General features: G+C 43.1%; 1 protein-coding gene across 1 annotated transcript; it reads left to right on the plus strand.

Annotated features, from left to right (window-relative positions):
• Positions 1-298: 298 nt before the first annotated feature.
• On the plus strand, positions 299-7,501 carry LOC149286776 (dnaJ homolog subfamily C member 11-like; the record flags this gene model as incomplete). Its single annotated transcript, XM_089493798.1, has 9 exons — positions 299-488; positions 2,685-2,770; positions 3,500-3,616; positions 4,598-4,753; positions 5,126-5,195; positions 5,718-5,775; positions 6,052-6,194; positions 6,505-6,634; positions 7,476-7,501. Coding segments are annotated over 9 exons (976 nt in total), but the record flags the coding sequence as incomplete, so codon positions are not given.
• Positions 7,502-14,746: the final 7,245 nt, after the last annotated feature.

Below are 14,746 nucleotides of genomic sequence, written 5' to 3' on the forward strand. Positions count from 1 at the left end.
CATTTATTGTTTTATATAGCGCCATCAAATTCCATAGCGCTGTACAATGGGTAGAAAGGACATAGCAAGTAGTATGTAATGTAACAATTTGACTAACAGAGACAACAGGTGAGGAGTGCCCTGCGCACAGGAGCTTACAATCTAAAGGACATTACTTCTGTTATCCCTCTTGAATTGAAGATTTTAAAAAAAAAATGGAATCCTTTTGATAAAAACTATCGTAGAAAATTACTAAATGAACGTCTCCTCTGTGCATTTGGATTCATGTTTAACCCTTCGTTTTTCTGTTTCCGTGCAGTTTCTTTACTACAAATTGCATGTTGCAGTTTTCCTCTCAAGGCGTTCGCCCGGGACTTACGACCATGTTGGCTCGACACTTAGATAAGAATACCATGGGTTATATACAGTGGCGCTGGGGGATCCAGTCTGCTATGAACACCAGTGTCGTCCGGGACACGAAAACCAGCCACACGACCATGGCACTGCAGGTAAGACGTGGCCATTCCCTCATTCCAAAAAATGCCCCATCAGCAATGTTTAGTTACCTTCCACGCCGCTGCATACATAGGTCATCCAGCTTCTGAAAGATACGAAGAGCAAAGGTGGACCTCCCAGGCATCAGGAATACCCATCGCAAACCTATTCATTTTAAGTGAAATCTAAGACAAAAGGTTGGGTTATATCACAGATATACAGGTTTTGGCTTAAAATAACATTTCTGAGGCCTTACTGTCTCCTAGATAGATAGGATTACCGATTTTAGAGAGCCGTGTTGGTACCAGAGCTTTGGCGTTGCTTCTTTATAACTAGTAATCTGCTCATAGTGTGAATCTCTGAGCAAAATGCTCGGTGTCATCCTGAAAATCCATTTTTCTTCTTTTGAGACCCGTGTTCCAGAACGTCAGGTCTTTTCCACTGGTTTCAGACCCTTAGAGACTGCCGTATCCATCACATCTGTACAAGCTTTAACAGTTGGATTTTTAATTATGTAACGCAAAATCTAGAATTTGCCCGAGACAATCATTGATACTAATTAGAAGGAAAGGTTTGCGCACATCCCGCCTCACCTGCTGCGGAGATTTTATTCCACCCTGGGTTTGTTCTTTGAAAGCCGGTTCCACTCCACTTAAGATGAATATGAGAGACTGGGAATAATTAAAACCCAAATCGCTATAACCGTTCTATGAATGTTTTATGCCGTTCAATTATACTCTTTAATAAATGTACATTTTATGATTCCTTTTTGGGCGATTTTGGCTGATGCATAGCTTTCCCTGCCCATAAATATGAAAGTGCGCTGCATTAAAAACACTAAATGTAAAGTGATTCTTGTAAGCGCTCACGAGAAGTTTCCACGAGCTTTATTTTCACTGCTAAGTGGCTTTCTGGCGGCCTGGCTTTACGGGACGCCAATCCGCAAACTGATAGAGAAGCCGTTGACAAGATCACTACGTCGCTTTGCTCCCGTTCGGCGCGCCGTTGCGTTCATCGCTGGCGAGGGTTACCCCGCTCGGGTGCCGAATGTGGATCAATATCGGTGCGCAGCGAGGGCGATCCCGTAGCGAAGCGCTCTAGAGCTCTGTCAGCGCCTGATATAAAGATTTCTGAGTGAATTTTGAAATTGTGGTCTATTTTGTAATTTCCGTTTTTGGCAAAAGTTCGGGTTGGGTTTGGATTTTGATGCTCGTTGCAAATTTTTGTATTGATGCGTCTCAAGCCCACAGGGTTCGGGAAAAACCTTACCGTACCCCTCGTTCTGTTAGAGCGGCCCTTTGGATGGGAAATGCTTATCCTGAGAATAGAGTGGCCTCTTGAGGACGCGGGATATATCTGTGCATGCGCACTGCTGCTCAAGTCCTCGGCCACAATACACACACCCAACTCGCTTCCTCCTGCGAAACACTTTGCGTGCCACGCAGGGGCCGGGGCACCTTAATATTAGAAATGAAATGTAATAAGGGTATATCGGGTGACTGTTCCGGCACAGGGTATCATGCCTCTTCGCCCTGTCACACAAGATAGGGGCAGCAGGGCTCGGTTTAAAAATCAGGACTGCCTTGGCAATCAGTACACTCGGTAGGTAGTTTCACCCCCCCCCCGAGTCACATGGAGTTTATTTCAGCGCTATCTGTAAACATATTCTTAAACGATACCCTCTCTTGCATCTGACTTAAGCGATATTTAATCTCCTCTCCCAGCTGCTTTACTTCAAAACCTCAATTACCAAAAAAATCAAATAATAAAAAAAAAAAAAGACGTGCGGAGACTTCGTAGCCGAACGAGCATTTGGCGTTAGGTGTTTTTGTAAACACTTTTATCCGTGTTATAAAACGGGGCTAAGTTGTAGATAATAAAGCAATTAGCAAACTGAGACGTGAATCCAAAAAAGCTGCGGGGGAGAATGCGATTCCAGCGTACGTTGGCTGGCCTCGTATTAATCCGTGTGTCTTAATGAGATAACATCTGCTACGCCGAAGCGCGGTCTTTGCCTCCGTGTAGACGATAGCAAAGTTTCTTGCTTTATTATCTTGTTGAGCGGTATACAGATATCCGCCGATATCCAGGATTTTAACCCAAAGGTCACGGCTGAAAGGGGGGATTTGTGGGGTCAGGCAGTCTAGATCCGCGGGGCTCAGCGGTAACCCCCACAGTTTCGCAATTTCAGCTTTTATTTCTTCTTTCAGCTTGGAATCCCCCATTCCTTCGTGATGTTTAGTTACCAGCACAAGTTTCAAGACGAGGATCAGACGCGGCTCAAGGGATCCATAAAGTAAGCGCTAAGATGAACGCGAGTCGCACGAAGACGAGGGCGGCGGTGCCACGTAACATCTTGAAAATGGGATCTTATTTGTGTAGCCGTTTTAACCCTTTCATTGACTGGCATCGCCGAATTTGTGGGGTACTAACAACTAAGTTTGCCGTAAAAATGGTGACCTTTGACATTGAAGATGTTTCTTTAACCCCTTTCATGACAAAGGCCGTACATGTACAGGCTCACAATGCATTGTTTTTAATGGATTTAAGGACAACCCATCATCCTTAAGGAGTTAAACGTTATGACGTTGTGTCCTGATCACCAAAGTGAGATTATGAGCCTTTGGTGGAAGGCTTTTCGGTTTCACGCGTCTGATCGAGTGAATTTTGAGCCACCACGGCAGTCCAATTAGGATTAACCCTGCGGTGCTTCGCAAATAATGTTTTGATTGTTTTTGTTTTTTTGTTTTTCCTTCTAACAATCGATTCAGGTTGTTTAATCCCTTCTGTGAAAAGTAAGGAGCCAGAGACTAACTCCAGGGATTATTATTGATTTTTGTGGCGCTCTTTGATTTTTTTTATTTTTTTTTGCGGTGAGATTTCGCAGTCCTGGTTAATGCTTTTAGTTTTTTCTAGCAACGTTTTACGTTTCGTATGGTTCCGCTCGTCACAGATTGACTTGATCTCGAGCTATGACATGTGCCACGTGAACCCACACTATCCCATCACTTGCTTGTCGTTCTAGGGCTGGATTATTCGGGACGGTGGTGGAATATGGAGCGGAAAGGAAGATTTCGCGGCACAGCGTGTTGGGAGCCACTGTCAGCATCGGGGTGCCTCAAGGAGTGTCCCTAAAAATCAAGTAAGCGCGCGCCAGCGTGTCACACACAGCGAGACGTTATGGTGTATGCCTTAAAGCGTTTACTTCCGAGACACTTTTATGTATATCGGCTGCTTGTCGCGCATGCCGTTACTCCGGTGTAGCACTCTGCTGGCAGCGGCGGGGCATAGTCTGGCAGTTAATCCCGAGCCGCCTAAACAGGTCAGCCGAGGACCTGCAAGCGATCTGTGCTTCTCGGGTATGAATCTCTGTCACTTGCATCCATGAAGAGAGCAGATTGAACCGGATTGCCCTCCGGGCTCAGGGATCCTTGGCTACGTTCTATCCGTCACTTCATAGGGTTTATTATACTGAATGTCAAACGCATGCAATGCACCTTAAACCACTAGATCTATGTACTATCATTATTTACATATACATATCCACGATCAGGATAAAATGCAAATAGATACGCAATCCATGTATATGCCGCTGGGTATGCACGTCCCTGCCGCCCTCTTCCTATGCTATATGAACATAAACTGAGAGTGCCCTAGCATACCACCTAACAGTCCTGGTTTTCATGGGACAATGCCGATTTAGAGGCGCTGTGCCAGGTAGCTGCTCCACCGCCCCAGATTTGTGGGGAAAGGGAAGCATCGGGAGAGCCATAGACCTCCGCCGCAGCGCTCGCTTTGTCTCCTTGTGACACTAGTGTCTAGAGGTGGCCGCACCGTTATAATCCGCCGAAGATGTCACTTCTGCCTCGTCTGCCATCGGCTGAGCCAATTCACTGTGAGTATGAGGGAGCACTCACGTCCCTCCTACCCCTTTAAACGTTAAATCTCCTCTGGCCGGCAAGCTCTTCTCCGACGTGTATCCCGGCATTTAAAGATCCCGTAATTTATTCACAGAGGCGAGTGGGAATCGGCGTTCGTAGCCGAGGATAAATAACAGATTGTTTTCCTCCTCGCAGCCGGCAGACTGTTTCTATTAATCTGTTCCCGTTCTCCTTTGTTCCAGGTTAAATAGAGCCAGTCAGACATATTTCTTTCCCATCCACCTGACAGATCAGCTCCTGCCGAGCGCCGTGTTTTATGCCACTGTGGGCCCTCTAGTTATCTACGTGGCCATGCATCGCCTTATCATCAAGCCTTACCTCCGGGCTCAAAAAGAGAAGTGAGTACGAAAACGCAGCCTTGACATAACTCAGCCAGACACTTCTTGCGTGCATGAAAAATACGCTTACATTATTCTTCTTTCTGCTTTTTTTTTTTTTTTTGTTTGGTATAAAACTGCGTGAAATCATATTTTTGTAAGCTGGTTGGGCTCAGTTTTATTTGACAGAAACAAAAAAAAATGCCGATTGTGCCAAGAAAAAAAAAAAACGCACGCAAATTCTTACATTCCTAATTTTCTGCCTTATTTTGCTACCCTAGTAAAAGAAATAAAATAAATAATAATAATAATAATTAAAAAAAAAATTGACTATGCGAATGTGCGGCGCCGGTATTACATTTCGGGTGCATATAAGTCTGTCTCTATTGCTAGAGAGCTGGAAAAACATAGAGAGAGCTCGGCGACGGATATATTAGAGAAGAAGCAAGAGGCGGAGGCCGCGGTGAGTAAAACCGACACGTTGGGATATACTCTGACCGGTACCTAGAGGGAATAACCATGCTCCTTTACAAAATGGGATAAAAAAGGGATTCTAGAGCAGTTTTGAAAAGTGGTTTTATTGCCATGGCAACCAATGGCACGTTCATGCCCGTTGGACAGTCCATTGGTTTTAGGGTTATAAGACCACTTTGCAAACTTTGCACAAAAATCTAAGTAATAACGTGAAAGCAGAACTTAATTCTTCAGTTACTCTTTAGAGTCGATATATTTTCACAGTTTAAGCCACAAATGGTTTATATCCCACTCCTCACCCTCGCGAGGACGGATCTGCGGCTGTACGGGAGTTCAGACAGTAGCTGTGTGTTTGTGCGTTAAGTTGTTAAAAAGTTATATATTTCCGGCGTAATTTCAGGCCTATTTTAAAAGCGCAGTAGCTGTGCCTTCCGGAATAGACCTGGCACGGGTTTCTCCTTACAGGAATCGGAGTTGTTGAATTGTTTATTTGCGTTGTATTGTTGTTCAGGTTCGGTTGATGCAAGAGTCTGTGAGAAGGATCATAGAAGCGGAAGAGTCTCGAATGGGTAAGATCCAAACTCACTTCTTTTAGTAATAGCCTTACCTTTTGGTAAAGCCGTACTTAACTTATACCGAGCTAATCTTAGATACCTGATCGTAGGGTTTGCCAAAGCAGGTTTTTGTGGTAATACAAAAATAATACATTGTAGGGTTTTACAAAAAAAAAATACATTGTACAGTATCTATAGCTTTGAAGACGTGCCAAGTGCTGACATGCCACGGTCACTCCAACTCGGTTCTCCATCGCTAAATAAAGCCCGTCGCGTATGTTTTGTCTGCAGGCCTGATCATACTGAACGCTTGGTACGGCAAATTTGTGACCGATAACAGCAGGAAAAACGAAAAGGTGAAGGTGATTGACGTGACGGTGCCGCTGCAGTGTCTGGTGAAAGATTCCAAGCTAATCCTCACGGAAGCTTCAAAGGTAAGCAGGAGCCGTCAGGGCAGGCGAAGGCGAGTGTGAAGCGCACTTAGTGCGACTGCCGGGGACCCCGTTTCCAGAGCGAGACCGGTGCCTACGATGATAGGACAGGTGAGGTCAGGTGAAAGGAAAAGTGAGGTCTGGTTTTGTCTCCAGAATATACATTCAGCCTTTAAGCTTTATGTAGTAGAGGAGAAACATCCAGACGCTTCTTTTGCCCCTAAATCACACATTCATCTACCTCGTGTCCCGTCGCAGCAACTCGTCGCACCTTGAGACATCGTTACGGAGAGATTTCTGTTTCCCTCCGCAGGCCGGTCTTCCTGGTTTCTACGATCCTTGCGTTGGTGAAGAGAAAAGCCTAAAAATACTTTACCAGTTCCGAGGAGCCCTTCACCAAGTGATGTCCGGAGATAATGAACCTCTTAGGATACCAAAGCAGTGTGAGTAGCTCCTTCTTGCCGCCTCCGCGTTAATTAGGCAGCGTTGCCCTGGCAACTAATCACCATTGGGGGGGCGTGGTGACACGCGCCGGTGATTATTTGCCCCGGCAAGATTCGAGTTCCAATTGGTGACATCATTTTGTAATTTAGTGAAGATCCTGGAGATCTCGCACCGTCCTGCAACAGCCTTACAGTCCAGGAGAGAGTAACTTTTGGCTTCTGGTTTCACAGATATTCTCTACAGTAAAAATAATAATAATAAAAAAATGGAAAATTCTATTTTTAATCTTTTTTTCCCGGCAAAAATCTGTGACTGATGGCTGCTGTTCTTAAAGGAACAGTAACATCATTTCTTCTATTTCTTCATTTTCTGAACCATCAGCCGTTCTAGATGTAGGGTTAACCCACAATGCCCAGGGAAGATTTATGCACCTGCTCTTTTCTTACGTTGCTATCATCATATAGCCATTAGTTGAAGCTGATGCCTTCCGTTGGGCCAACATAAAGTTGCATAAACTTTCAGGACCGTAGAGGCCCTTGAAAGCTCATGTCATCTTACATCTCGTTCTGTGTTGGCCCAGTAAGAGTAGCGTCAACTTTAAAGACGTAATTAAAGCTTTTGTCCGCCTATTCGCCTTTTTTGGCCAAACAGAACCTTCCAAAGTTCCAAAGGTTTTCGAAGAGGCTTGAAACACGGAAAACCCTTCATCCGTGAGAATGTAACAGACCGCGTTAATCCCTTATCATCTCTGCAAACATGATTTTCAATTTACTCATCTGTCTTGCCTGCCAGTTTTTATTTTTTTCCTATCGCCTCTGTTTTCACTCCAATCTTTTTCAGCTCACAAGATTGATGCGGACGGCTAGCCGACGTCCGGGGAACGCCACCAAGAAATCTCACAACCTCCTCGGCCCGAAAAAAAACTTTTCCTTGGATTCTCCGTTCCAGAAACCCAGGAGTCCGAGAGAAGTTTTACTGTTGTATTTTTTTTATTATTATTATTATTCGGAGAACCATAATTCCGCAAACCTAATTAAGTGCAGATGAGAGACGGTCGCTCTTGGTATTTATATCGCGGCGATATTACTGCTGCTATAAGGGGAAAAACTACATAACGATTGGCACCCAGGTATTGTCAGCCTTGGAAACCGCAGCCAGAATTTATCTATCGGTGCAATTGGTATGGAATCGATTGTTAAAGTTGTGGATACATTTTGTTACTGTGAAAATCCTCCAGCTTTTTAAATGGACTCCCGAGCTGTCGCCAAACGACCTGTCTGTCAAAGCAGGGAGAGCGAAAGAAGTAATAACAACGCGTAGCACATTAACATATGATAACTGGTATTATATGGATGTGGCAATGCAGGGGTTCATGTTTAAATTGCACTTTATTCCTAGCTATGGCATGGTTACTGAACTTGAAATTCTGATACCTTACTGTAAACCACTGTGTATGCTGAATGATCATAATGTTTGCAGTCATTGCTCTTAGTATCAAAAAGAGACTTAAACGTGATGTCATCAAAGTGTATTTCTGCAGTTTTCAGTGGTTGACAGTACAGCAGATTCGTATATATTAGTCAAGCTGGAACTTCTCACGGAACCGGTTCTCGGACCGGCTATTTGCTAGGAAGTGTATATTTGCTAAAAGGAGCTGCTGGTTTCATATCCACCGTATTTAATGTCCGTGTCCCGATATCCTGTGCACTATATACAAAGCTGTCGCTGGTGACACGTGGGAACGTATGCGATGGAATCTTCCTGGCTTTCTCACGTTATTTTATAACCCTTTCCCTCCTTGGTTTGATCTTCTATAGTAAACCTCAACATAGTTGAACCCAAGGCAGAACCGTACCTCGAGGCATCCGCTCTGATCTGTTCATTCATACTGATCCACAGAGTAAAGTACACAATGCCAAGCGGTCTGTGTGTTTATTCAAAGGGGGTCTCTGTCTGGCTGGGTGGGTTTTCTGGTGCGAGGTGGCAGAAGCTGTTACCTGCTACCATCGAGGAAGCCTGGATTTGTATGGGCTTCAGTTTTACCCACACCGAGGGCTGATCCTGCGCAGCCAGGGCCGTTACCCCGTGTCGTCTGCCCTGGGCTTTAACATCTTCCACATTTCTCGTTGCCACGGATGTTTTTTTCAAGCACTGCCCAGGTAGGTTAACGATGAACTCTTCACAAGAAACACACGCTTTTTCTTTCCCAATCTCTGTCCTTTTACTAGTTTTCTGCACCCTTTCCATGCCACTTAGTTCCACGGTATATGTGTATCAGCTTACTGCACACACTTTATTACTATACTTTCACAACATAACACTATATATATATATATATATATATATATATATATATAATGAGAGAGAGATATATATATATATATATATATTGGTCTGAATATAGGCCTCACCTTTTATCCTCAGATCTATTAGACTTATAACATGTTACCAAACTTGCTTTTTATCAAACCTTTTATTTTCCTCGATGCATCTAAATATTACGGTGCAACTAAAAATGAATGCAGCCTAATTATATTACTCATAGGATTTAATTTAACCTCTATTTGTATTATTCTTATATTTTTCAGTTTCCTTTTGTTACCAGTAGTTAGAGGTCACAGGCTTTAGAGGCTCACATCCGCCACTCCGTATCACTCGCTTTACACACACACACACACACACACACACACACAGCTTGGCAGCATGTTTATCGTTAGTGGATCCTTCACGCCTTCTCTCGGGTAAGCATGTAATCCACTCCCGTTCCACAAACTCCACTCACCGTCCCCTTTTTACTGCCCCGATCCCTCCGAAGTTTAACTCGGCTCTCTGTGTATGTTGTGGGACCCTTGGGGTTAACGTGCCTTGGCAAAGACTCCACACTGGGTTTATGCAATGTCATCAAATATGAATTAAGAAATGATGTAAGTTGTATGTATGTATGTTTTTTTTCCATATTGTACATGTAGAAATTAAAAAGGTAATGGATACAAAAGAGCCAACATGGGGGGAAAAAAGTAATTTAATTACAGTTTACAAAGTGATAATCGAATAAACTAAAAACAAAAATGTGAAAAATGTCATAAGTTAATACGGGCAAGAAGCCAGTCCAACGCAACCAAAATAGCAGAAAATCTGCCGGTTTACCTTTCTGCTTTTGAAAAATATATGCTAAAGTTTTTAGTTTGGTTTGGCAAGAACGGCAACGCCGCATACCCCAACCCCTACACATCAAAAGCACTGGGGGTACACAATCATTTATTGTAGAAATTGTCTTCAGGATGATCAAACCTCTATATTTGTCGGTCTGTTTGGAAAGAACACCTTTCAATATAATGATTATATAAAGTTCTCAAAATAGACAAAACGTCAAAAGTTGTAGGAAAGTTAAATTATACAGGACGTGTGCGGCGGAGCTTCTCCTGGAATCTCTTTAGAACTGGCCGGTTTACATACCCCAAATAGAAGACGTAGAAAAAAACGGATCCCATGTGCTGGGCTTTGGAATAAAACTCTTAATGTTTTCTTCAGGGCCTTTTGGATCAAGCTCAGGCAGATCGAAAAGGTGCCAGCTTATTTATAATTCAGGATACCTGGCATGTAAATGGGGTGCTGTTCGTACCCGTGTATGTCCTCCCTCGGCTTATCTCCCCATGTAGTAACCTCTCCCGCTAATGGTGGTAGCGGCATCGCCGGCTGTGTAACTTCTTACGGCGGCAGCGTGAAGAGAGCTGTGATGTCTTCATACCACCCGCTGGAGAAGTTTCACACCAAATTATCAGGTTTCTTTGGCATATAAAGCAAAATACCGCATCAGCCGTACCCCCGGTTGGCAGCCCTGCTTTCTCAGCCACATCATTCCTGCAAACAGAAGATTCATTCAATTCTTCCCTGGTCATGGCAGATATCGCTTTTCTGCCATGGTTCTGCAGTACCTGCATTTGAATGGCTGTAGAAGCTCCTTTTCTAGCTAGAATCTGTCCTTTAAAAGAAATCTCTTTTCTCTTACAGATATTCCGTTTTTTTTCTTCTACTATACACAAATGCTCTTTCATAACCCACCCATCAACAGTTCTAGGGCTCTATGGCTTGTGTAGAACCCATAGGTGGCCACAGGATGGTGCTGCTGGCCCAGGAAATCTCATGCTTCTACCGGCAACATTTTATCTATTGTGTAAGTAAATTTAAAGATTAAAAATAAAGACAACCCAAGGAAACAGATCAGATATCGGATGCGTAGTTGGCCTTTTTTGGTAATTTTCCAAAATCCTTTATTTCTTATCCCAGTATATTTCCTAACAAATCTGTGTGTTGAAAACAAAATAATTACACACTATGTCTTTATTTTTACAGTATGGTGGCCGAAACGCAGAAACTATTTAATTAGGAGAGATGTCCACGTACTTTTGCTCATGTAGTGTCCACGCTGAGTCCCTGATTATTTCATTCTCTATTCAGCTTGGAGAAATCCCATCAAGTCGAAGTAACATGGAAAGTTTTGCCCCAGTTGAAGCAGCTTGACGCATTTCCCTCTGAAATGTCTTTTCTGGAAGTCAATTTAGCTCTTAATAAATAACACTACCTCCCCCAGATAAATGCGCAAGATGTGAAGTCTACTTTTATGCCACTAGGTGGCAGTAAAGGCAAAATTAAGCTGAAACTTTCCTGAATTTTAACATATCTTACAGTTCTCTGCACTAAAAGTAATACTGTTTACACAAATTAAGAAAGTGATAAAATATATATATATATACATATATATATATATATATATATATTGTTTAATAATATATATACATGTCTTATAATATATGTATACTTGTATTAGAAGCCATTTAGGTGTATACCCGGGGGAAAGTATCTTAAGTGACAGTTGTGACAATCTGTATGAGTATCCCTTCCCATTACCTTCACTCTCTTTGCTAAGTTGCTGATCATCACTGATTGGTCATGAGTGGGTTAAAAAAAGGCAAATATATTCCGGGCAGGTTATAGATGCCCACCATCCTCAGCTTTCATTAGGGGAACCTTTAAACTAAATAGCCCCCGAACAATAACAGATTGACATTAAAAAAAAAAAAAAGCGCAAGCGATAAGTGGCTTCAATACATGCAAAGTACATGACTTGAGTGAATTTCGTGTCCATCTGTGGATCTTCAGTGTTCGTTGTGCACGCTGGTTTCTCTGTATTAAGTTTTTCTGCATCTCTCTATATAATGAGCACAAATAAAACATCAGGTCATGTGCGGTGAAGTATAAATTTACACCCACTGCCCCACACAAAGAAATCCCATTTAGTCCATCATAAAAATCTCTTGGTGATGTATGTACTGCAACAGAAGCTCTGTGGATTTACACCAAGCAGTCAAAGTAGTTTATACAGTCCGTACCTTCATAAATGGCAGGAATATAAAATAATAAATCAGTTATGGGAATGAAAATATGTGTTTCTGGGAGGCTCTGTCCATCGTGTAAAAATCAAGACAACTTTCGGATAAATCCAATGTAACTTTGGCTGATTCTAAACTCAGGATCATACTCATAGTGGGTCTGGGTTAATGTTCTTTGCTTGTTCGGTGAGATTCTAGTTCTTCACAAACATCCTCCGGTTCCGCTGGGCTCCAGGTATTGCATAGGTCTGGGCAGAAGCTGTGAGAGCCGCCATCAGTCTGTATTATAATTCTTTGTTAAGGTATAAGGTAGAAGACCGTCATGCCAAGACGTCCCTCGACAGAATTATATGAAAAGTCGCCACTTCCATTTCAATTCCAGATTATGGTGCATATGGGATAATGGACAATCACAGACATGGTCTACTAGGGAACTACTTCCACTAGACCGGACTAGCTTACGTGTCCTCACAAACCGAACTTGGTAAAGATGATGCTATTATTGGCCAACTGACGTATAATGGATTGCAAGCTTTCAAGACTATCTAGAGCTTTAGTTCACATATTCTAGATGATGCCCTCACAAAGACACCAACACAATAACTCTCTCATGAGACGTATTGATCACATTATTTACGTGGCCCCTATCCACATGAGATCTTTACAGCTAACATCCATGGTGAAGGTCCATATAACCTCTCGGTCCGGAATCTTGAAGCATTTAGTTTCAGATAGAGATGCAGAAATTAACCACAGGAAATGACCAAGGAGCATTAATATCAAATCAAGAGATCAAAAATGCCACAAAATAACAAAACTGACATTTTCCCGGATTCCATCTTCTCTACTCGCTACGGGAAATAGCGCAAACCTGGGAATAATAACAGGAAATGAGGCAAGCCGTGGAAAGGGATTTGTCCTGATTCGAGGAAAACCGATGAACTGAAAAATCTGAAGCCCATAGGAGCCGTTTTATTCTTTTTAGAACATCTCAGTCTTTTAATATTAAAACATTACAAAATTTGGTAGGTTGATAAGTCTATCCTCGATCCTTCTCTGCAGGAGGATTTAGACAGAGTGAGGGACTGGGCAAGTAGGGGGACTGGGAAGGCACAAGGGGGGACTGGGGAGGCACATTGGGAGCACTGGGGAGGCACGTGGCAAATCAGGTTCAATACAGACAACTATAAGGATCCCCTTTTGGAGTCAAGAAGGAATCTTTCCCCCTAAGTGGCAAAATTCAAAAAATATCTGTTTTTCAACCTAAATGACTCTGTTACTATGTAGGTTCAGAGTAAATAGTGAATATTAGCAGTCGTGTGAAATGGACTTAGGTATTGCATATTAACGGGTCATTCTGGAAATCATCTTATTTCCGCTACCTTGAATTCAAAGTCTACGTTTCAATACCAAAAACAAGAAATTCGATACATACTAATATCCCCCAAAAAAACACTTTATTACCGGTCAGAAACTTTACCAATGTGTTGGCCTGTGTGAAAAGCCATTTTCATCAAAGCAATATAAAGAAAGCTATAGGCCCTGTCATGACGTTCCCTATACACTTGTTTATAAAGATATATATTACATTATAAAGATATATGACTGATATGTGAATATGGTAATTACTGGGCACCGCGACACGCTGTACATGTCCTACTATTTGTTCTGTGACATAATTGTTACGCTATTATGTGAAAATAGCATTAAAATACAGGAAAAAATGCCTCTTCTTTGAAAATTTCAGATATTCGGAATTAAACCGCAAGATCGGCAGTGATTCCAGCAGATCTATTTAAATAAATAATAAAAATGAAAAAAATCAATAAACGGGAAGATAATTGGAAGTCAGAATTCCTCGGCAACGTGTGCCCCGCTGTAATTATCACCCTCCGTGCATGCAGGGTGATAATTACAGCGGGGTGCACGTTGCCAAGGATGCCCGGCGCGGGGTGATTCACTGGTCAAACAGACGGGATGTCTGCTGCTTCCTGCCATGTGCACCTCTCACCAAAATCATGTCCCCGTATTCTAACATCAACACCCTGCTGCAAATGGATTCCTCACCTGTTTGGCACTGAAAGCGTTAAAAGGCTTTCATTTCAGCCAATCATGAAACTGCATTTTTCCTTCGGCGGATGTTTAGTTACTCGACTCAGGGCCACGCTGCCGATGACACGGCTGCCCCGACACTTTAAGGCCAGCAGCTGCCCAAAGTCATAAGTCGGCCGACGGCTTGATATACGCTTCGTTGTTGTGCTTTGGGGAATTTTATCCAAGTGAGGAAAGATGTCAGTTTCGCTGACTTTAGTTGCAAAAAGAGTTAAATTCAGGAGATTATGTGAAAAATGTGCTCCAAAAGTGGTTGGGCCCCAGCGGACACATCTTCCTCCTCTGCGGATAATCCCCCAATATGAGGATATATAGAGCCCTTTCCTTCCCTAGATGAAGCGTATGGAGGGCCCCTAAGGCAGGGGCCACTGAAGACTTCAAGGAGTGCTATTGGCCAAAAGGTATTACCGCAGCTCACCAAAAACAAGTCTTTAGGGCATTGCCAAGAAACTCTGAGTGAAGTGCCGCTTCTCCGGGCCACAGCGGGGAAACTCCGGGTCGCGGGAGTGACGTTGGGGTACGACCCCACTGCCTACCCACTGCCCCTCCAAAAATGTGTTTCCCGTGATGTCAGCAGGACCTCCTTCCCACAGGAGGGGGGCACAGGGG

Source organism: Sceloporus occidentalis, unplaced genomic scaffold (genome assembly GCF_023333645.1).
Source record: "Sceloporus occidentalis isolate IW3139 unplaced genomic scaffold, rSceOcc1.0.p SCAF_66, whole genome shotgun sequence".
Taxonomy (NCBI): Eukaryota; Metazoa; Chordata; class Lepidosauria; order Squamata; family Phrynosomatidae; genus Sceloporus; species Sceloporus occidentalis.